This window comes from Vulpes lagopus, chromosome 15 (genome assembly GCF_018345385.1).
Source record: "Vulpes lagopus strain Blue_001 chromosome 15, ASM1834538v1, whole genome shotgun sequence".
Lineage (NCBI taxonomy): Eukaryota > Metazoa > Chordata > Mammalia > Carnivora > Canidae > Vulpes > Vulpes lagopus.
Window position 1 is genome coordinate 26,730,154 of NC_054838.1, and position 23,561 is coordinate 26,753,714.

At 50.0% G+C, this 23,561-nt stretch overlaps 1 protein-coding gene across 1 annotated transcript; it reads left to right on the plus strand.

Moving 5' to 3' along the window:
• The first annotated feature begins 5,340 nt into the window (after nt 1-5,340).
• Nucleotides 5,341-23,393, plus strand: MOGAT2 (monoacylglycerol O-acyltransferase 2). The gene is made up of 6 exons (XM_041730797.1): nt 5,341-5,493; nt 10,819-10,997; nt 18,891-19,095; nt 19,448-19,622; nt 20,252-20,451; nt 21,908-23,393. The coding sequence occupies exons 1-6, from the start codon at nt 5,403-5,405 to the stop codon at nt 22,060-22,062; spliced, it is 1,005 nt and encodes a 334-aa protein (XP_041586731.1). The 5' UTR covers nt 5,341-5,402; the 3' UTR covers nt 22,063-23,393.
• Nucleotides 23,394-23,561: the final 168 nt, after the last annotated feature.

A 23,561-nucleotide genomic window follows, 5' to 3' on the forward strand; every position in this document is an offset into this window, starting at 1 on the left:
TTTGTCTAATATAAGGATTGCCATCCTAGCTTTGTTTTTAATGTAGTAATCAGATCTATTCTTTTTCTAATCTCCATTTCATTAATTTCTGCTTTTACCTTTATTTTCCTCCTCATGTTTTCTTTTGGGTATCTCTCTTGCTCTTTTGCTAGATACTATGACCTGGAAACTTAACCCATTTTTGCTTTCTTTCATTTTTATTCATATATGTGTTTGCTCAAAATGAACTGTGGATTCAACATTTTATGAACTGCAGTGTTTTAAGAGAGCTTATTTTGTAATTTGTTAAGATGATTAAAAAATGTAAATGGAAGGGTAAAGGCATAATTATAGCCTAGACATTTCTTTTTTTTAAATTTTTTTTTTATTTATTTATGATAGTCACAGAGAGAGAGAGAGAGAGAGGCAGAGACACAGGCAGAGGGAGAAGCAGGCTCCATGCACCGGGAGCCCGATGCGGAATTCGATCCCGGGTCTCCAGGATCATGCCCTGGGTCAAAGGCAGGCGCCAAACCACTGCGCCACCCAGGGATCCCTCTTTTTTTTTTTTTTTTTTAAAGATATTCTTTATTTATTCATGAGAGACACACAGAGAGAAAGGCAGAGACATAGGCAGAAGGAAAAGCAGGCTCCATGTAGGGAGCCTGATGTGGAACTCAATCCAGGGACTCCAAGACCATGCCCTGGGTGAAGGGCAGGCGCTAAACCGCTGGGACACCTAAGTATCCATAGCCCAGACATTTCTAAGATAGAAGTGCAAAGACGAGGCTTGCACTCTCAGAGATGAGAGCTAAACAATTAGGATGGTATGACACTGGCCAAAATAGATAAATTGAAGAGAAGAAAAGCCCTGAGTCAGACCCACTATGTATGGAATGCTGTTGTATGATAGAAGTACTATGTTACACCATTGGGGAGGAGGGAGATGTGTTCAACAAATGGAACCGCAAAAGATGATCATCTATTTTATTTTATTTATATTTATTTATTTTTTCACGGCGGGTTCATATTTTATTGGACTGGATTTCAGTGCTTCTGTGATGTAAACCTAACAAAGGACTAAATATTTAGTCGAGGGGATGAAGCCACCCACAAATTTGGGCAAACTTAAGGTAATTGGAATCAGGGAAAAGTCTAAAGGGAAAGCCTTGTTTCCTTGTTTCCTAACAGTTCTAAAAGATTTAATGATCAGTTTTATGGAAAAATTCAAAGTGTCCAGATGTCCTTTAGGTAGGAAAAACAGGCAGGACTGGAGGAATGATCATCTGTTTTAAAAGAAAAAAGTGGAACCTGCTTCATACTCTATAAAAATCCAGATGAATCAAGAACTTACATATGAAAACAAAACTTGAAATTCTTAATGAAAAATACAGAGGAAGAGGTTTCCTAAATCAGACCAAGTTATGTCTATTGAATAAAAGACAAATAAGCATGACTATTTTAAAATTAAGAATGCTTTTGTTCATCAAATGACACCTGAAAAGACAAGCTAAATATGAAGAGAGTCACAATATATGTAACCAACCAAGAACTAGTAACAAGTGCATAGAACAACGTCTTTAAATTTAGGCAAAACCCAAAAACAACACTATAGAGAAATGACAAAAATTAAGAATGAACTTTTCACAGCAGAGGAAATGCCTACAAATAAAGACATGTTTTACCATTAGTGATCAGGAAATGCAACTCAGGACCACAACAAGATATTACTTCACACTCCAGCTAAAAATAAGAAATCTAACCATACCAAGGGTCAGAGAGGGAGAGAAGATATGCATCTATGGGATCTCTCATATATTCCCGATCAGAATGTAAACTTATGCTACCATTTTGGAAAATAGTTTGGCACTGTTCCCAAGCTTAGGCATTTACAATCTTTGACCCAGCTGTGCTGAGACTGGGAGGGCCAATGGGTATAGTGACAGAGGGATCAATAGAAAAGCTGGTATCAAGTTGGTCAAAGGGGCTGGCTGTGGAGGTGGAAAGCAGCTCTTCCAAAAATAGCTCTTCCAAAGCAAGAGATATTTAAATCATCAAAATACTTTTCACAGAAAATGAAACCCAAATGGCCAATAAACACATTAAAATGTGCTCAACCTCATTTGGCATTAGGAAAATCGTAGAACTACAATGAGGCCCCTCTGACCACTCATTAAAATGTTTAAAATGTTGAGAAGGTTGTGAAGCAAGCAGAACTCTCACGTCGGGCAGAATTCTATTCCCCCGCACACACACATTCAGCAGAAATATACACCAATATGTACCAAAAGACAGTGACAAAAATACCCATACTGCTGTACCGTACATAGTAAAGTGATTAACAGAATAGATCCTAAGAGTTTTCATCACAAAGACAGATAGTTTTCCTTCTTTCTTTCTTTTTTTTTTTTTTTAAGATTTATTTATTTACTCATGAGGGGGGTGGGGTGGGGAGGGCAGAGACATAGGCAGAGAGAAGCAGGCTTCTAAGAGGGAGCCTGATGCAGGACTCGATTGCAGGACCCAGGATCACACCCTGAGCCAAAGGCAGACACTCAACCGCTGAGCCACCCAGGCGTCCCTCCTTTCCTTTTGTTGTATCTATACGAGATGATAGTTCATAACTAATCCTATTGTGACAATCATTTCACAAAATACATCAATCAAATCATCATGCTGTGCACCTTAAACATATACAGTGGCCAGCCCTGGTGGCTCAGCGGTTTAGCGCCGCCTTTGGCCCGGGGCCTGATCCTGGAGACCGGGGATCGAGTCCCACGTCGGGCTCCCTGCATGAAGCCTGCTTCTCCCTCTGCCTGTGTCTCTGCCTCCCTCTCTCTCTCTGTGTGTCTGTTGTGAATAAATAAAATCTTTAAGAAATAAAAAAATAGAAAGAAATAAACGTATACAATGATGCATGGCAAGTATTTCTCACTAAAACTGGGTGGGGAGGAAGACTGTCCATAGCAGTACAATTCATAATAGCCAGAAACATGTGACAACTCTAATTACTCACAGCAGTGAAATGAATTGTGACACACTCACACAGTTAATCCTATATGGCCACAAGGACAAATGTACTAGAAATGCAATTTAGATTAATGTGGGAAACAAAGGCAAAAGAAAACATTAAATTTCCTTACTACTTACAGCCCATTGGCAAGTCCTTAGAATAGGCAGAGTGACCTTCCTCTAGGCACTCAGCTGCCTCCATGTTAAACTTCACTAAGAGCAAAAGATGATCTTAGCTTAACATTATCTTGATCCCCCAGGATCCTATAAATTTGCTTTATCATATAAAAATGCCTTTAGAAATTTCTTTCATCTCTACTTGACAGAATATATGTTTCCTAAAGATTTATTTTATTTATTTATTTATTTATTTATTTATTTATTTATTTATTTATAAAGATTTTATTTATTCATTCATGACAGACACACAGAGAGAGAGACAGAGACACAGGCGGAGGGAGAAGCAGGCTCCATGCAGGGAGCCCGAGGTGGGACTCGATCCCGGGTCTTCAGGATCACACCCCAAGCTGAAGTTGGCACTGAACAGCTGAGCCACCGGGGCTGCCCTATTTATTTATTTTAGAGAGAGAGCATCAGTGGGTGTGGGGGGTGGGGGGTTGGGGGGGGGGGAGCAGAGGGAGAGGGACAAGCAGACTCCCTGCTGAGCATGGAGCCTGATGCCAGGCTCGATTCCCAGGACCCTGAGATCATGACCTGAGTTGAAATCAAGACTAGGCCCCTCAACTGACTGAGCCACCCAGATGCCCTTCCCCAAGATATATGTTAACAACCATCCTCCAAGCATATGGCCCACTGATTCATCTGAAGGGTCTCACAACTAAGGTTTTATTAGACAGTAATAAGTGATCTTTTCCTAACACTAGCTATCCCCCTCAAAGTCCTGGAGACCTGCATCCAAAATTCCTTAGGACTTATGCTGTCCCTGACCCCCTCCCAACTTGAAAGTATAGAATCAGGCTCAACCCTGGTGCAGCTCTTTCTGCCCACAGGTCCTGTGCTTTAATAAAAGACCTTTTGCACCAAAGATGTGTTAAGAATTCTTTCTTAGCTGTCAACTCTGAACCCCACCATTTCCTATATCATAGATGACTCAAAAATATAATCTTGAACCAAAGAAGCCAATCTCCAAAGAGTATATTCTGTAAGATTTGCTTTTCATGAAGTTCCAAAGCAGAAATAAGGATGGTGAGGACCCAAGGGAGGAGAAGAGTGGCTGGCGAGGACGTGGGGTGCTGGTCATTTTCCATTGATCAGAGTTCTGTGAGTGTGTTCACTTTGTGGAGGTGTGTTACTCTGTATCCTTAGGATTTGTGCATTTTACTATATGTTCAATACACTTCAATTCAAAGGGTATATGTAAAAGAGATTTAGGAGAATCGACCAATAAATGTGGGAGGGGGATAGAAAGAGTCTAGTGTGACTCTAAGGCTTTGGCCTGAGAAGCCAAGTTCATGGAGCTACCCTTCACTGAGATGAAAAGGTTGGCATGAGCAGGTGACAGGAAATCACATTTGGTCTTAGACATTCTATGATGGAGCTGCCCAGCAGGCTTTCAAGTGAAGATGTCAAGTAGCCACCTAGTTATTCTAGTCTGGAGTCCCAGAGGAATGTCAGAGCTGGAGATTTGAAAGTCTTCATGATGTAGATAGAATACAAGGCCATGAGCGTGGATGAGATCTCTGAGAGAGGGAGTGTGAAGAAAAGAGAGAAGACCCAAAGACTGAGGGGGCAGGACGGTGCTCAAACATTTAATCTGGTAAGGGATAAGAGTCATTAAGGAGACCACGGAGCTGCCAGAGAACGAGCAAGGAAACCAGAAGAGTGTGCTATTCACTGGCCAGGTGGATTCAAGGAGGAGGCAGTGATCAAGCTGAGAAATAGGGCAGGAGGTGGAGGAGATAGTGGGGTCAAGGAATGTTAGGTGAGAGCTATTACAGTACATTTGTGGAGGGGGAGCAGTCAATGGGTAAGAGGGAGAGGAGATAACTACCAGAGTCGGCTCATTGGACAGATGAAGACAGGATTGCATTATTCTACTGGGGGCTTCACCTTCCAAGTGAAGGGCAAGAGTCAAGCAAACAGAGGAAAGTCATTGGCAGATAAGGCATCGCCTGAGGAGGCAACTGCCTTGGATAATGCTTATACACTTCCTTTTGTTCCTCCTTCCTTCAGCTAGGCCCAGGGCAAGTGGATTCAAAGGTTTCTCCTTGGAAGCAGGTCCCAGCCCTGGTAGGGGCAGAGGCCTTGAGGCTGGGTGGGGCTGGGTGAGGCACGCTCCGCCCACCCCCCCTACAAATGCTTATGCAATTTCCAATATCAACAAAAACCAGTTGGTGCCTCAGATCACTGCAGTGCTCAGAGAAGCCTCTGGAGCCGTCAGAGGAGCCAGCATGGTGAAGTTTGCACCACTGTTCGTGCCATGGGAGCGCAGGCTGCAGACCTTCATGGTCCTGCAGTGGGTCTTCTCCTTCCTGGCCCTGGGTAAGGCGAGCTGGACTGGGGGATGGGAGACCACAGGCACCTGCCACCCTAGGTGCACATGGTGTATTGATAGTGGAAAGACATTCGTCCTCAAGGGGGCTTTGCTGCACTCAGAGCCCCTGCCCAGACAGTCTCTTCCTTGCCCAGAGTCCCCTGGAGGGTGTGGAAGGGCATGGGGATCGGGTGGGATAGAAGCCATCACTTGTGGCTTTGGACAGGTTACTGAGCTTTCCTGGGGTGTGGGTTCCACTTTAGTATAAGGACAGAGACCCTGTCTCACGATGCCTGGTACTGCTGTGGGGCAAGATCTAGGGGATTGGGGAAGTTCCAGGCTCGGGGTTTCTCAGAGGGAATGCATCTCCTTCCTTCGAGAGAGGCGGAAACAGACTGGCAGTGGGGAAAGTGAAGGGAACAGGGAAATAAATAGGAGTGGAATAGAAGGTATGGACTGCCAGGGGACTGGGGTGTGAGTGGGGTCCCAGGCAAGTCGGGACTGGTCAACTGCCCAGCCAGTGTGACCCTACCGGACTCTCAGCCCTGACCTCTGTGGTTCGTCAGCTGTGGGATGGGAATACCACTGCTGACCTTGCAGAGCTCTTGTGGGATGAAGTAACGAGTGTGCCTGTGCTGCTTGGGGCAGACCAGGCCCAACCCTTGGGCTTGAGTCCCACGGGAAGTATGCTTAGGTCCCCCTACTCACCCCACCCCCACAGCAAGCACATTGATCGTGGCCAGGGAGACTACGCTTGCCCAAACCCACTCTGTAAAGGGAACACTTTCGAGGAGGACCTGGGGCTGAGCATGGAAAGAGAGTGGGGGTTTGTGGGATCTTCACAAACTGGGGAGGCATGGCTTCCCCTGGGGCTGATGTTTGGCCTGTAGACAGATGCCACTGGCTTTAAAACACGGGTATGCTCTGTACAGGTTGGTCAACAGCCATTTCACACACATACACACACACATACACACACACAGACCCCAGGTGCTCCCTCAGAACCTCCTGGCAATTCTGTAGGTGAACGATTGACCCCCAGCAAAGCAGGCCTCCAGCACCCTGTATTCCTTATGAACGATCTGTGTCTCTGTCCAAAGGGTCTTAAATATTTCAACTATCTCTGGTTATCCCCATTACCCAGATGGGGAGAGAAGGTAGTAGGTCTCCAGTCCTGGGCTCCTTCTATAGCCAAAGGAAGAAAGCTCAGGAGGGGCAGAGAGAGGAGAGAGAGCAGAGGGGGTGGGGGGAGGTGGGGTTAAGGGGCTGAGGGTGGGTGGAGAGAGCCCAGGAGGGAGGCCTAGCCCAGGGCATACTACCAGTCTGCAAGCTCCTGGACAAAGGTCACCTGGGGCCTAGAGGTAGGCTGCATCCCAGGGATCACAGGGGATAAGGTTCGTGAGGTGCAGTGTGCTTTGTGTAGCATTGCAGGCAGGAGTGAGTTTGACTGGGTTGGCCTCAGCACCCCACCCCCTCCACACCCCAGCTCTGCAGGTCCCAGGCATAGGAGCCGGGAGATGTCAGGACTAACCCAGAGAGATCAAGTAGCCCTGGGTCTAGAAGACTAGAGGGAAGGCACTGGGCAAAGGGATCTGGGCCCACAGGGGCCGGGAGTAGGAGGTGTTATGGTATCCCTTATCCTGGGGGCAAAGGGGAGCCTCAGAAGGGCTTTAGGTAGGGGAGTGACAAGGTCCAATCTGTGTGCTGAAGGTCCCTGTGACTGCAGTGGGGGTATCTACGGTGTTTGGAGTGTGGGGTTATGGGCCGATGGCAGGGAGCAGTCACAATCTACATCAGGGCACAGGGGCCAAACCCAGCCCCCTGACTGTTTTTATATTTGTATATAGTTTATGAGCTAAGAAGGATTTTTAGATTTTTTAAGTATTGTGTTTTATTTTATTTATGTTTTAAAAGATTTTATTCATTTAAGAGAGAGAGAAAGCATGAGCAGGGGGAGGGGCAGAAGCAGGCTCCCCACTGAGCAGGGAGTCCCATGGGGGACAGGATTCCAGGACTCAAGGATCACAACCTGAGCCAAAGGCAGAGGCTTAACCTGCTGAGCCACCCAGGTGCCTCAAGTGATTGCGTTTTAAATGGTTAGGTACCTATGTAATATCATCCAAGTTGCCTCTTGAGCTGCGAAGTCTAAAATATTTACAGTCTGGCCTTTTAGGATAAAGGTCACCAATGCTGGTCTAGGGAAGCTGGCAGTGGGTGGAGAGAAGTGGCCCCATTCAGGAGCTGTTTAGGAGATGGAGTCCACAGGGCAGGATTGAAAGGCTGGCCAGAGAGTCAGGGCTTCCAGTGGAGGAGTGGAGGCTACGCACATTTACCAAACAGCTGGTTCACACTGGAGTCAGAGGAGACATTTCAGAGAGTGGTAGAGGCCAGAGAATTGGCTGCAGAAGTCAACTAGGACCCGTCACTAAGGACTCAGGGCCAATAGACAAATACTTCCCAAGTGGGTAACTTATTTACTGCGTGTCCTCTCCTCTATAGCTCACACCAGAAGGTAAGTCCATTCAAACAGTTGTCTAGCCCTCAACTGCATCTCCTGCTCCTACAAAAGTGGGAGTCCATGGATGTTTGTTGAGTGAATAAATGGAAACAAGATGTAGCAAGATGTAGATTTGAATCCTAGGTCCCCTCCTACCACTTTGTTGTGTGACCTTAGCCAATTAGCATACCCTCTCTGGACCTTTTGTAAAGTGGGATTTAAAATTTTTTCCCTCCTGGAGTTGTGAGGATTAAGTGAAATAAAGTTTCTCCCTTCCTAAGTGACCTGATAGTCATCAATTTTGCCTGCTAAAAGGAATTGATGGATAAGCTAAGGGTGAGGGCTGTTGGGTATAGGGAAGACCTTTCTGGTCAAGGGCAAATGTCTGTGTGTTTTATCCTAACCCCTTTTTCTGCCTGCAGAACTAATACATGGCCATTGTAAAACATTCAAACATGATGTGTGTCCTAAAAGCAAAAGACTTCCCCAAATCCTACCCTTCAGATAGCCATGATCAACCATTTGTGTCTAATTCTCTGGAGCTGGTGTTCTTAGAGTAGGAGCCACCCATGCAGACTTCGGATTTTGCCCAAGGGGAAAGAGGCCTGGCTGAGATTATCTATTTTTTTTCCACATTAAACATTTTTAATATGGAAAAGGGAATAAACAAAGCTTACTCAAGCTTCCTGCCAACCTCGTCTTCCACATCTCGTTTCCTTCTTCCGGAGCTGTGGGGTCCTTTCTTCCTCTGTGAGTCTGCAGCCACGTATATACGTCCCAGGGTTCTTTTTCACACAAATGGTGGCATTTCATTCCCCTTCTTCTATGACTTTCTCTTTCAGAGTTTTTATTAAAAATATTTAAGACAAACAAAAGGTAAATAACCCGCCAACTGGTTAATGGTCCTCCCCTATACCCCTTGAGGAACTGGAAGGCCTCTGTGAGGATAAAGCACAAGTCTGGGAATGAGAGGAAATGCCTGGAGGGAGGGGCTGCCTGTTAGAGCCATGACTCCGGCCTACCATGTCTTCTAGTTGTTCAAGAGATATCAGATGTGAGGGTTGGTATATGAAACCTCCCATTTTACATTATTAGTAATTAATTCAATGTCATTTTTAAAAAGATTTTATTTATTTATTCATAGACATAGAGAGAGAGGCAGAGACACAGGCAGAGGGAGAAGCAGGCTCCACACAGGGAGCCCAATGTGGGACTCGATCCTGGGTCCCCAGGATCACATCCTAGGCTGAAGGCAGGAGCTCAACCACTGAGCCACCCAGGCATCCCTCAATGGCATTTTATTTTATTTTATTATTATTTTTTAAAGATTTTATTTATTTATTCATGAGAGACACACAGAGAGAGGCAGAGACATAGGCAGAGGGAGAAGCAGACTCCATGCAGGGACCCTGACGTGGGAGTCCAGAGTCTCCAGAATCATGCCCTAGGCTGAAGTTAGCGCTGAACCGCTGAGCCACCCGGGCTGCCCTCAATGGCATTTTAAAATAAAGTGCAAAGGTGGAAGGGGCCCAAGTGGCCAAAGGTGGAAGGGGCCCAAGTGGCAGATGAATGGATACACAAAATGTGGTCTATATGTACATTAGAATATTATGTAGGAATATTCTAGGGGATAAGGAAGGGGATTCTGATTACAAGCTACAGCATGGATGATGGGCATGAGGCTAAGTGGCATAAGTCAGTCACATAAAGACAAATACTTCATGATTTTTATATGAGGTTCCCAGAATAGTCAAATTTGTAGAGACAGAAAAGGGCCAGCCAGCAGGGGCTGGGAGAGGGGTTGTGGGGAGTCAGTGTTTAGAGGGTACAGAGGTTCAGTTTGGGAAGATGAGGGGTCCCCCGGACGGGTGGTAGTGACGGCTACCCAGCAATGTGAATGGGCTTATTGCCACTGAACTGTATGCTTAAAAATGGTTAAGGTGATAAATCTTATGTTAGGCATGTTTTATAGCAATAACAGTTTAAGAAACAAAGTGCCCCCAGTGTGAGCCTGGAAAGTCAGCTCTCCGATGGCAGGACTTTGTGTCTGTTGTTCATGGCCTCGCCACCAGCACCTGGCACATCAGAGGTGCTCTGTGCAAAGTGAACATCTAGGAGCCCCTGCCTACATCATCCAGCTTATGAATTCCACCACTGTTTCAGATTGGGCTGACGTCCCCTTCTCCAGGCAACCTGCCAGGAATGACAGGCCCAATCTACCCTACTTCCAAATAGGGACATACAACTGGATGCTGACCTGTTTAAGATGAGTGCGTGGTGCTGAGTGAGGAAATAGGATGGGGAAGGAGCCCTGTTCTCTGGGAATACTCTTTCCATCAGCATCAGATTAGGGATGGCCCACAGAGCAGGGGACCCGGAGATGAAGCTGGGATCAGCCTACGGCGGGGCACTCAGAACTGTAGGTCGGGGGGGGGGGCAGCTCCTCACTGGGCCTGAGCTCCCCGAAGCTGGGACCTGGACACAGATGCCAGTAGGTTACCCACCCGGCATGTACTGAGCCCTGGTGCAGGCAGACTGCTTTGCCGCAGAGACGGAGCGAGAGCGGCAAGGCCGGAGCGAGCAAGGGAGCCAGGACGGTGGGAGGGACGAGTTTTTTTTTTTTTGAGGGACGAGTTTTGAAGCTGGGCCTGCCTGGTTGCGAATCCGGGCTCCCAGGGAGGCTTGGCGAGGTGGGGAAGCCGTGTCTCCCCCCCCCGGGCCGCGGGCCGTGGGCTGGACGGGACAGCGGGCCTGGTGCCCGGCACACGGGCGGACCCGGTGGGGACAGTCTCACCCCCTTCCTCTCGGGCCTGACAGCTCCTGCTTCCCTCCCCAGCCCAGATCTGCACTGTGGTCTTCGTAGGCCTCCTGTTCACAAGGTTCTGGTTGGTCAGCGTCCTGTATGCCGCCTGGTGGTACCTGGACCGGGACACGCCGAGGCAGGGGGGCAGGCCCGTCCAAGCCCTCAGGCGCTGCTTCATGTGGAAGTACATGAGGGACTACTTCCCCGTCACGGTGAGTGCTGGGACTGCCCGACGACTCCGAAGCTGGCCCAGGATACGGGGAGCAGAATACTGGGCTGGGAGTGGGGGCCAGGGCTTCACCACTCTGTGGCCTGTGGAAGAGTCCAGATTCTCTCTGGCCATGGTTTCCCAGGGTTGGGAAGTATCAGGGTTTGAAGAGGCTCCGTGGGCAAATAGTGTGGCACACATATGTGTCTTACAGGTGTAAAGCCCTCAGCAGCTGGCCATCCCCTGGAAACAGGGGAGAAGAAAGGCATAAAGCGTGGCCTCTGGAGCAGGACAGACTAGCTCACAGACCACTGTGGCCTTGGGAGAGTTCCACAGCCTCTCTTAGCCTTCATGTCCTCGAATGTGAAGTGGTGGTGACGCCACACACATCAGCCAGTTGGACAGACCTGCTGAGGCAGCAGGAAAGCACCATGTAGGTTGGCAGTGAACTAGGAGCTAGTCTTATCACTGAGTCAGTGGGGAGCATGGAGAAGCGTGCACGTGGCTGTGGTCAGGGGAGGACTGTGACAGCCCAGAGCCCTGTTGTCGCCCTGACCTTCACACCTGCCCAGCTCCTCCCACCCCATTCTGGAACTCCACCTCCTCCTGTCCTTTCTGGAATTAGGTCCGCAGCAGGTAAAGGGGGAGGGAGTGAGGACACAGGCTTACAGAGGTTAAACAGCTCACTGACTCCCCGGCACTCAACGGGGGACTCAAGGCTCCTGCTGTGCCCCGTTCTGAGAGTCCAGGAGCCAGGTGAGGACTAGCAAAAGCTGGGCAACGGCGGGGGTACAAAGCCACAAGCCCCACAGTGAGCAGGGCCTCCGGGGCAAGGGGCAAGGGTGGGGCAGGCAGGGCAGGGCAGTAGGGCATCAGAGGAGGGGCTGGGGGAAGGGCAGGAAGTTGACTGGCAGAGAGCTCCATGCTCCTGAGGGGTGACAGGTGGGGGTCCAGGTGCAGGGAGGTCTCCTGCCCATATTTGCTTCCTCTGCAAGGAGCCCCACAGGGTGAGCAAAGTCAAGCAGGGTCTGTGCCTATCCTGTCCACTGCCCTTCCTGATCCTCCCCTGGCCAGGCAGCCCTCCAGAAGGGTTTCTCAACCTCAGCGTTATTGACACTAGTGGGACGCTGCCCTGATTTGCTGCAATTCTGTGCGCAGTGTTTTAGGATTGATGCTCACTGCGGCCGGCCGGTTGCATTACCCTCCGCAGAGGGTGGGCAGTACCAGCAAGTGGCCAGCAGAGGGCGAGATGGCATGCGCTTTGACTTGGCCTGCCCCAGGCTGGGAGCCCGCCGCCCGGGGCTGGGTGCGGCCTGCAGATGCCCTTCGGCTTCCTCCGGGGACACCCTCTCGCTCTTCAACACATCTTTACAGCCCAGGCCCCACTGATATCTTGGGAGGGGCAGAAGATTCACAAGCCTCTGCACTCCCCTGTCAGAAGTGTGTAGATTTTTGTGTGTGTGTTTTTTTTAAGATTTTATTTATTTATTCATGAGAGACACACAGAGAGAAGCAGAGACATAGGCAGGGAGAGAAGCAGGCTCACTGCGAGAAACCCGATGTGGGACTTGATCCCAGGACCCCAGGATGATGACCTGAGCCAAAGGCAGACACTCAACAACTTAGCCACCCAGGTGCCCAACTATGTGTAGATTTCTGAGTTTCTATCGGTTCTTCGTGTGATTTTATGAACTAGCATCTATGGATGGAATTTCAAGCAGAATTAGGAAACCTTCCGGGCTTTGCAGCTTCCTAAACTCACACTACAGTCTTCCTCAAGAGCTAATGATGAAGAATCAGGCAATATTTCACATGGGAGGCACTGATCTCACCTCATACTGAAGACCAGCCCCAGAGCTGGGTTTCCCCTGTGCAGGTTTCATCCTCCAGGAGCAAACAGTGTCTACACAGGCCAAGGCCTGAGAAGGGATGGGGTGCTGTGGCCAGGCTGTGACCCGGTGTCAGGAAATGTTCCAGGCCCCGGGGCAGCGCAGGACACCTCCCACTCACACCTGGAACAGCCCTCAGTTCCTCCACAGCCCTGTCAACATCACCAGGGACTTCACACCCTCCCTCCTAGCACTCTGGGGTCTCTTAACTGAAGTCAGAGGTAGAGAGGTAGCCAGCCACCCACCCAGGATAGGTCTCCAGCTTACACTTGGACAGAGTCACACTTCCTCCTGTGATGACTCCTTTCATCATGAGAGAGCTCTGCCTCGGAGAAGGTCTTCCTTCATGCAGAGCTGTGCCTGTCCTGACCACCTGCCCAGGTGCCCTGGACACAGCTGTCCCCTCAGCCCTACGGCTTTCTGCACTTCAACACATGGACATTTGGGGCTGAATGAGTGCTGTGTGTTGGGGTAGGGGGCGCCTTCATCCCTGGCCTCTACCCACTAAGTGCCAGTAGCACTCCCCTCTACCAGTTGTGGCAGTCAAAAAGGTTTGCAGATGTTACCACATGTCCCCAGGTGGGGGAGTAGGGGGGACTGGCCCTGGTTGGGAACTGTTCTTTTTTTTTTTTAAGATTTATTTATTTATTCATTCATGAGAGACACAGAGAGGCAGAGACACAGGCAGAGGGAGGAGCAGGCTCCTCACAGGGAGCCCCATGTGGGACTTGATCCTGGACCCGGGATCACGCTCTGAGCTGAAGGCAGATGCTCAACTGCTGAGCCACCCAGGCCTCCCCAGTTGGGAACTGTTCTGAGGCCTGGTGTCAGTCTCCAAAACTCCTCCGGGTCTCATCCTTCTCTCCTCCCTCCCTCATTACCTAAATCCCATGGGGTCATCTCTTTATCTGGGCTCTGCTTCCACCAATGTTTCCCTAGAGTCTGTCCTGCACACAGAAGCCAGATACTCATAAAATGTTAAAATGCACCAGTGACTCCCATGACACCTAAAATCAAATCTAGTTTTTGCCCAGCCTGTAGGTCCATAAACCCTAGGACCCCTGCTCAGGCCTCACTTGCCCCCTTTGCCATCCAAGTTCTTTGGGCGTGAGCTGTGTCACTTAGGCTGGTACCCTTGCTTGAAGCACACCCCTTTGCCCTGTTAAACCCCCCCCCCCATTCTTTACCTGGGGACTCCTACAAGACTGCAGCTTACACACATGGAGCCCGGCTGCCTGTGTTAAAGTCTTGCCTCTGCCACTTTACTAGCTATGTGACCTAGAACAAGTTAATTAACCCTGTGTCTCAGTTTCCACATCTGTACAATGGAGACTTTGTCCCCAGTACTTCCCTTGCATCCTGAATAGAAGATGGAGCGAGTCGGTGCACTGAGGTGCCTGGCAGTGTGTACCACACGGGGCACTCTCTCTAGCTCTCATTGCTCACCACTTCCTGTATTTCTTCACCTCAAAGATAGACTTTTTTTTTTATTATTTTAGTAGACTCCACGCCCAGCTTGGAGCCCAGCACAGGGCTTGAACTCATGACCCTGAGATCAAAACCTGAGCTGATATCAAGAGTCAGTTGCTTAAACAACTGAGCTACCCAGGCATTCCTCTAAGAGATCCTTAATGGTAAAACATACCAGTATTTTATGTACCACTAAGAAAAAAAGTTCTTCTAATTAGAATCGCCAAATGCATCTTGATAGCATAAAGTTAAGATGTGAAGAAAAGATATATCCTAAAATGGAGGGACTACAGCTGCAGATGTCAATGGGTGTCTGTTCTGTGAGCACTTGAGTACAAAGGAGGGAGGGCAGGGCCGAGAACCAGCTGAGAGGCAGGGGGGAGGGGGTGCGAAGCCCGACCTGCTGGCCTATCCAGTCCACCAGGGCGGAGGAGAAAATCCGAGCCTTTGCTTCCATCATCTGGCCATGATGGGAGGACACAGGGAAAGACTTGAGTCCCTACAGGCACCTACATCCACACACACACACAGCCAAAGGCATAAAACTGGAAGGGATTCCTCAAACTTAGATGCATATCAGAATCCTCTGGGAAATCTGCCACAAATCAGATGCCCAAGGCCAGAGCCAGACTATTGAATCAGACCTTATTTGCCTTGCATTTTTAAACTGCCAAGTAATGAGGTACATAAATAGGTCACGAACAGGTTCTCCAGGGCCGGACCCTGGTACAGTGAGAGGCAGGTTGCTGATGTGGGAACAACCTTCTCCTGAGAGCTCTAAACATTCCAAGTTTGATTAGAAAGGAATAGGCCCCTGAGGTAGTCCTGAGTCTCAGGATACCTCTCTTGGTTCTGGAACCAAGGCTCTCTCCGGTGCCCTTGGCAGGAGGCAGCAGAACTGAACTCAAGTCATCTTACCCCTCTGCATCTCAGTTTGCTCAATTGTCAAATGGGGGCTCTCATGCCGCAGCCGACCTCCTAAGTGCCACAGTTGCACAGGCTGGTGGTGTGGGTGCTTTGTGAACCATCAAGGAGCCATCCGGACGATGGCCATCACCACCAAAGGTGTGGGAGGGCACAAGGACATTCACTGAGAGATGGACCCAGGAAAACAAGGCAGAGATGCAGGCCTCCCTCCCACCCTCGGTCCAGATGCCCTCTCCCGGAGATGCCTCTCTCCTGCAGGGCTGTGGTCTTCTAGGTGAGGGTCTTGGGGCTCAAAGTAGCCACACCCCTGGGAGACCTGAAAACATGTTCACACTGAGACTAATGTGCATGTGTTGGTGGCCAGCCACATCACTCATAATGGCCAAATGGTGGAAATAATGTCAATGTCCACTGAGTGATAAATAAAAAATATGGTCTATCCATACAGCGATCACAGTAAAGTACAGATCCGTGCTTCAACGCAGAGGAACGTTGAAAACATTCTACATTCTGCTAAAGTGATAGAAACCAGATACACGAGGGCACACACCTATTGTGTGGTGCCACTCACATGAAATACCCAGAACAGGCAGGTCCATAGATCAGAACCTAGTAGCACCCCTGCCAGGGAGGCATGACCATTGTCCTGGAAGACAGGGAGGAAACTTAGGTATGGGCAGTGTAGAGGCCTGGCACAGGTCATGTGATATGCTGACAGCAGAACCTGGGTCTCCTGACTTCCAGCTCAGAATTCTTTGCCCTGGTGTTGGAACCCAGGTGACAGGCCGGGACAAGGTGTGGAGCAGGGGGCCTTTCTTTCAAGGCAGGCTGCATCAGCCTCATCCATTCCTGGGTTCATTCTCTCATTCCACAATCTTTCCAGAACAACTCCTCTGTTCCACTCCTGTGCCTGTTGTGCTTGGGTCAGGAGACGAAGCACACAGGTGGTCTCTAATTTCAAGGCCCTCACAGGGAGGCAATGATGTCCCTTGGGCACAGGGGACAGATAGAAGAGGTTGGCACAGAAGGACAGCAGCAGAGACCATGTCTAGGGACGTGCAGACTAGGCCTCAGCGGGACAGTGACGGCCCCATCAGTGTGCACACTTGGACACACACATGTAAAAGCCTGTTCAAATACTGGCACATTCCCAGACATAGGTCCTCACATTCAGCATGATATTTCTCTCTATACAAAGGCTTCTTTGTTCTTTAGTAAGGATGATCATTCATTCATTCATTTATTCATTTATTTTACTCATTTATACATTCATTGTTAATTCAAAATAGGTCATATACTCTTGTTCAAAATTCCAAAGGGACAAGCAAGTAAGTATGTGGGTGAAAAGCCCCCATCCCACTTGGATTCTGATCTCCTCAGTTCCCTCCCCAGAAGCAACTATGATGACCAGTGTATGATATGTCCAATACAAACAAGTGCATGTCCCCTTTCTTTGTTTTTTTTTTTTTTAAAGATTTTATTTATTTATTCATGAGAGACACACACACACACAGAGAGAGAGAGAGAGAGAGAGGCAGAGACACAGGCAGAGGGAGAAGCAGGCCCCATGCAGGAAGCCCGATGTGGGACTCGAACCCGGGCCTCGAGGATCACACCCTGGGCCGAAGGCGGCGCCAAACCACTGGGCCACCAGGGCTGCCCGCATGTCCCCTTTCCCAGCACATTCTGCCTGTATCGTCTTGCCCCTTGCTTTGTCCTGACGGGCGATTGTGGCCATCTTCCCCTGCCAGGCCAGGGAGATCTTCGCCAGAGTTCCCTAGGGCTGCACCGCACCCCGTTGTGCGAATGTTTTGGGAATATGTCTCAGCGGGTCCTGTGGATGGACATTGGAGGGGATGCCGAGTTGGTAGTACTAGAAAATGATGCTCCTGTTCATCATCTTGTTCACGTGCCATTTTGCACAAGCACAAGACATTCCTCAGCAGCGGAGTTGCTGGGGCAAAAGGTCTCTTGTTATTACAACAACACTTTTTGGTTGTAATAGTTATTGCCAAATCGCCTTTATGGAGCTGGTACAAAATTGCCTTCCCGCTGACCGAGAAAGAATTCGTGCGTCGGTGCTCCAGGGCAGGGAGCCAGGTATGTTGGTAGGGAAACACCACCACTTGGGCTCCTGAGCAAGCACCTTTCCCTCTGAGAATAACCAGAGATTTCTCTGCTCCGGCTTTATCTTCACATCCACTAAGTCCCCACTGCGTGAGTAGAAGAGGTTTGTCCTTGTAGAGGAGGCAATGGTCCCCTCCAACTGTGGTCCTCACAGCTTCTCTGGAAAGGGTCAGTGGGTGACTGGGGGCCATATTGGGCAGGAGGGTGGGTTGCAGAAACCAAGTCCGGGTGAGGTCCTGGAGAATCTGGGGCCTCTGGGGGGTGGGGTGGGTAGACACCTCTGGGTGAGGTAGACAAGCTTAGATCTCTGAACTGCACCTCAGGTCACTGCAGGCTACTCTGAGGGCAGGCAGCCAGGCCCCTGAGGCCCCAGAGGCAGCAGCAAGAATTCTTAGGGAGCCACCCGCAGCACGTGTTAGCTTGATGACAGGATGAACTTTCACCATGGCAAAGCTGGAGCCAGAGTGGAAAGGGCTGCCCCATGTCCAGGAATGCAGGCCATGGGGACCTGGCAGTTCTATCAGGAGGCCTCCTGCTAGGGCCTTGGGGCATCACATATCAGGGTCCTAATTCTGATGGCTGTGGCTTCCAGGGTGCAAGGCAGTGTAAAGGGTGGGCATGCAGTTCCTGGCAGGTGGGGAAGGGAATGCCCTGCTCCACACACACACAGTGGTCATCTTTGCAGACTGGACCACGGAGCAGCTTGTCCAGGAATGGGCAGGCTGAAAGCAGCATTTGTTAGCTCCGTCTCTGCCCTTGTACCCTCATCCCACTTCTCCTGTTAGCTGCTGAGGACAGCAGCTCTCCTCTCCCAGGCAATCAGTAATGACTAGTGGTCTCCTTGCTGCCCACTCCAGCTGCAGGCCTGACCAGACCCTGGCAAGCTGCTTGCCAGCAGAGCCCATGGCTGGGGAAAGAGAAAGCTCAAGCTCATTGAAGGTCTGGCGTGGGGGGAGCAGGGAGCCACAGGGACACACTTGCTTTGAACAGAAGGGTAAATAGGACTGGAGCCAGCCTTCTGGACGGCGTGCTCTTTCAACCTCTCCTGCTATATCTTGCGAATGCTCACTCCCAGGTCTTAAGTGCCAATTTTTCTTATATTGAATTTTGTTATAACGGGGCTCTTCCAGCATGGTGGCACCCCGTGTGTCCCTTTGATGCCGCCAAATTATATTTGGTCCTATAGTAGTCTTGGTAATTCCAGGGCACCAACAAACCTAAGCTTCTCAACAGTCCTAGGAGGTAGGGGGGACAGGGCTAAAATGTCCCCATTTTATAGATGAAAAGCCTGAGAGGGAACCCATTAGTCCCAAGCCAGCAGTGAATCTGGGACGGTACTGCTGGATGCATTCACACACCATATCTGACTATGCACAAGAACCTGAGGCTCAGAGAGGGGGAGCGACTTGCCCAAGGTCACCCTGATGAGTGGCACAGTCGGGGTTGGCCTGGCGACCCAGCTCACTGGGTTACCGTCCTTGCAGCTGGTCAAGACTGCTGAGCTGGACCCCTCCCGGAACTACCTTGCTGGCTTCCACCCCCACGGGGTCCTGGCCGCCGGAGCCTTTGTCAACCTGTGCACGGAGAGCACGGGCTTCCCTTCGCTCTTCCCTGGCATCCGCTCCTATCTGATGATGCTGACCTTGTGGTTCCGGGTCCCTTTCTTCAGGGATTACATCATGTCTGGGGGTGAGTCTTTACACCACGGGCTAGCCCTGGAGGATGAGGCTGGAGGCTCGGGGAGAGGCATCTGAGGGAGAGCTGCCAACGTGTCTACTTCCTGCAAGTGCATGTGCAATGGGAGAAGTAGCTAGACCCAAAGACGTGCTTTCCACGGCTGCATGTGCTTGTGACACCAAGCTCAGTGAGGGTGCTGGAAAAAGGGAGAGGACTCAGTTCCAGTCCTCAGGGGACTTCCTGCTGGAGGGACCAGGGTGCCCAGGCCTCTGTGGTCCCTTTTGGTGAGCTCTCTCTTGGGGCACATCCACCCCACAATCCCTGCCCTGTTCCCCCGTACCCCATCACCTTCCTCTCTCCCCAGGCCTGGTCACTTCGGACAAGGAGAGCGCTGCTCACATCCTGAGCAGGAAGGAGGGTGGCAATCTGCTGGCCATCATTGTAGGGGGTGCCCAGGAGGCGCTGAACGCCAGGCCTGGAGACTCCACGCTTCTGCTCCGGAACCGCAAGGGCTTCATCAGACTTGCCCTGATGCACGGGTATCTGGGGAAAGAGCTCTCGGCTCAGAGGGAGATTGGCAAGGATTAGATTTTGGCGGGGAGATAGCAGAGACCAATGCAGGCTGTATTTTGGCAGGGAGATTCTCAGTCTATTTACAATGAAAATTAGGTTTTGGTAAGAAATGTACTATGTCACGCCCAAACACCCAGAAAAGATTTCAGAAGGGAGGTTTGGTGATCAAAGGGACTCAGCGGGAAGGGACATGTTTGCCCAAAGCTGGCACTAGATCTGACATCTATGGGATCTGGGAGGATGGAGTCTGGGGCATATCACAGAGCTGGTCTACTTTGAAGCATCTTTGAAGAATGGGGTCGGAGAGTTTTTTTCTGCAAAGTTCGCAGATATTTTATATCTGGGAGGACTCCCTAAAGCATTTCTGGTCTATCTGTCCTGTTACAACTGAGAGATTGTGGCCCCGAGAGGGGCCAGGACCTGCCCAAGGTCAGAAAGCAAAGCTATGGCAGGGCTGGGAGACAACTCTGGTCTCCTACTTCTGAACCCAGGGCTCTGTCCTCTGCTCCAATTCCTGGTCACTGGGTCCCTGCAGGAAGCTAGCTGGGGACTTCTTTGGGACTTTTCACACGTATTCCCTCCTGTCTCTCTCCAGGGCAGCTCTGGTGCCGATCTTTTCCTTTGGGGAGAATGAGCTATTTGACCAGGTTGAGAACTCTCCTGGCTCCTGGTTGCGTAGGATTCAGAACCGGCTGCAGAAGATCATGGGTATCTCCCTCCCGCTCTTCCATGGCCGTGGTGTCTTCCAGTACAGCTTTGGCCTTATACCCTACCGCCAGCCCATCACCACCGTGGGTGAGCTGAGACCCAGCCAGCCTGGGTGGGGGTAGGCTATGGGGAAAGAGGCCTGGGCTGTGTGCTGCAAAGGGGGCATGGAGATGGGTCAGACACATCCTTGCCCTCATGTTGCTCACATTCTAGACTGGGAAACAGACACCCAAACAGATAACCCTATTTGAGGCACTCTGAGATGGAAACTGGAACAGAGGTGCAAAGAACAGTGGTCACTACTGATTATGGAGTACCTGCTGTGTGCCAGGCACTGCCTTGGATCCCTTACATGCAGCAGCTCCAACTATCCTAGCAACCTTCAGAATAGGGACTATTGTCCCTTTTTCACTGATGGCCGACTGAGGCTCAGAGAAGTTAAGTAACTTCCTAAAGGTCACACTGCCTTCAAGTTACAAGGTTAAGGATTGCATCAGGACCTATTTGACTTCTTATCATGCTAGAGGAGGAGGGTTTAATTCTGATCCACAGGGTCTAATAAGGCTTATTGGAGAGAGTGGATATAAGGAAAGGGCATTCTAAATCTATCAGAATTGTGTGTAGAGTAGCAATCACTACACTTGTACTAGAGCCCGAGGAACTTTCCTGTAGATAACGGACATGAGCTTTAGTGCATGGACTCAGCACCATCTTTTTCAGCTCTTAGGACTCCTCATTTGCTTTCTTCTTGGATCCCAACTAGATCCCTCTGACAAAGCCTGTAGAGAGAGGTCTGTTCACCTTTATCCATCCATTTATTTGTTAGTTCCCCCCATGCCATGACTTTCCCTGTGTATTGTGGCAATATTTTCATGAGTGTTAATATTGCTGCTGCCAACAGAACTGTTCCTAAAAGGAGAAGGCAGTGGAGCTACCTTCTCAGCCAGGCAGAACCAGAGGAAGGAGGTCATTTAGTGCCTTCCTGACTCCTCCCTAGAACAAAGGGGGCACTGCAGGCCAAATGGAGAGAGAGTGGGGAAGAAAAGCTGCGGGGGGGGGGGGGGGGGGGGGGGGGGGCTGTGGGCCCACCTCTTCCTAGAACTTCAGGCACTTCCAGTTGTGGCATCTTGGGCTCCCAGAACCATATGGTCTGGAAATTAAAAGTATACCTCCAGGATTTAAAAACTGAAACTGATCCTTCCTGGCTGTGTGACCTGAACAAGTCACTCAACCTCTCTGAGCCTCTTCTCCTCCTGGGAATAAAAAGAGCCTCTATCCCCATAGAATTGTTAAGAGGATTAAAGGAGATAATACATAGAAAATGCCTAGCATTTTGCATGGCACATTGCAGTGCTGGTGGGTATTGCTATTATATCAGAATCCTGGAATTCCCATAACATCTTGAAGTTCCCATAACATCAGGCAAACTAGGGCTGAAAGGGATGGCAGTAAGAGCACTTTCTTGCAGGGATGCCCATGGGGAACGGCCCCTGAAACCCAGTGGCTCCTGCTCTGGGCCTACACCTACATCTGTGTCTTGCAGTGGGAAAGCCCATCGAGGTGCAGAAGACACTGTGTCCCTCAAAGGAGGAGGTGGACAAGCTGCATCAGCGCTACGTCAAGGAACTGTGTGACCTCTTCGAAACCCACAAGCTCAAGTACAATGTCCCTGTGGACCAACATTTGGAGTTCTGCTGAGGGCCTCCCTGGAGGGCAGGGCTGGCCTTGGGGAGCCTGGCGGGAGGTGCTGTGATCTGAGAAGGCTTCCTGGAGGCATCTGTTGAACATATCTTCACAGCCTTCCCAAAATTCTGCAAATCCAGCCATGATATGCTTCAAATCCCAGCAGACAAGCAGGAGGGGACACTAAGCTCTGGCATTGGTGATTTGTACTCCGGTTGCAAAACCCCTACGAACCTCCCTCTGCGTGGCTTGCTCTTCTGTAAATGCGAGATGGCTGGAAGAGAGGATTTCTGAGGCCTTTGTCCCCTGTTGTCATGTCACTCAATAGAGAAAGAGAGCAGCAAATATCACCAGGTTTTTCTTCCTCTACCCTGAGTGATGACACAAAAGAAGCCACTAGTTCCAGCCCCGTCTCCTACAAGCTCCCTCATCCTGCACTCTGGATGTCTCCACTCCTCCCTCCCTGCGCCAGAGGAGCCAGAAGCCTCTGCGCTCATGCAGGATACCTGTGAGTTTCTGTCCTCTGAGCTGTGGACTGGTGGCCACAGGGGCCGGAAAGGTGGATAAGGAGAACTGTGCTCTGCCACTGGCTATATGATAATATAGACCTCTTTGGTCTCCTTCTGAACCTCAGTTTCCCTGACTGACTAAGATGAACCCTGAGTCTCGACTCTGATGTTCCAGGGGCAGAGAGCTTCATGAGGCACCTCTTACTCGTCCATTGTAATTTCAGCCCCCGACCTTGGTACAGAAAGGGGGGTCTCCCTAAACGTCAGCTCGACAAATGAAAGGATGATTCTATTTTAGACTTCTCCTGTTCCTCCCGTTCTTCAGCAAAGGGGGCTCATCGAAGCCTCTCTTGACTCCCAGACTGGTCCTGTGGCCCTGCAGCCCTACCTCATCTTCCCAGAGTGCTATGTTGACTCATCCTTCCTGATCTGTCAGCCCCCAGCCTACCACCTCTGATCCTGTTCTGCTGGGCAGGAAAATTGAGAGGCTATACGTTAAGACACAGAGAATGAAGACCAGACATGAGTGCACATTTGTGTGTGTCTGCAGGGGGGTGAGATGGGGATAGAATTCAGAATTCTGAATTCCTGAGTTTGGGACATATGTCAGTAGCAAAGGACAGGACGCCCAGGGGGGGACCATACCCCTTTTGCCCTCCAGCAGGGAAACAGCATCCCTCCAGGGGCAAATCATACCATAATTAAAACAGGAGGGATATCTGAGAGGTGTAAATTTGGGTTTAAATCCTGGAGCATCTGTTTTCAGTGACCCTGGGCAGGTCATGTCTTTTCCAAACCTCAGTTTTGCCATCTGAGAAATAAAGATTACCATATCCATCTCTGGTGTTGTAAGCACAGTAAGATAATATTTTGAATGTATGAGCCACTCCACGTCATGTCTGGAAGGACGTGGAATACGTGTAAATCAAGACTCAAAGGTGAAAAAGGTACCCCGTGTTTCAGAAAGGCGCCTGTTATCCTATGAGGCGGTGTGCTAGAAGGGCC

Coding starts and splice junctions, on each gene's coding strand:
- MOGAT2 (XM_041730797.1), top strand. CDS start 5,403: ATGGTGAAGTTTGCACCACTGTTCGTGCCATGGGAGCGCAGGCTGCAG. Junction 5,494..10,818: donor CTTCTCCTTCCTGGCCCTGG/GTAAGGCGAGCT, acceptor TTCCCTCCCCAG/CCCAGATCTGCACTGTGGTC. Junction 20,452..21,907: donor CCAGCCCATCACCACCGTGG/GTGAGCTGAGAC, acceptor TGTGTCTTGCAG/TGGGAAAGCCCATCGAGGTG.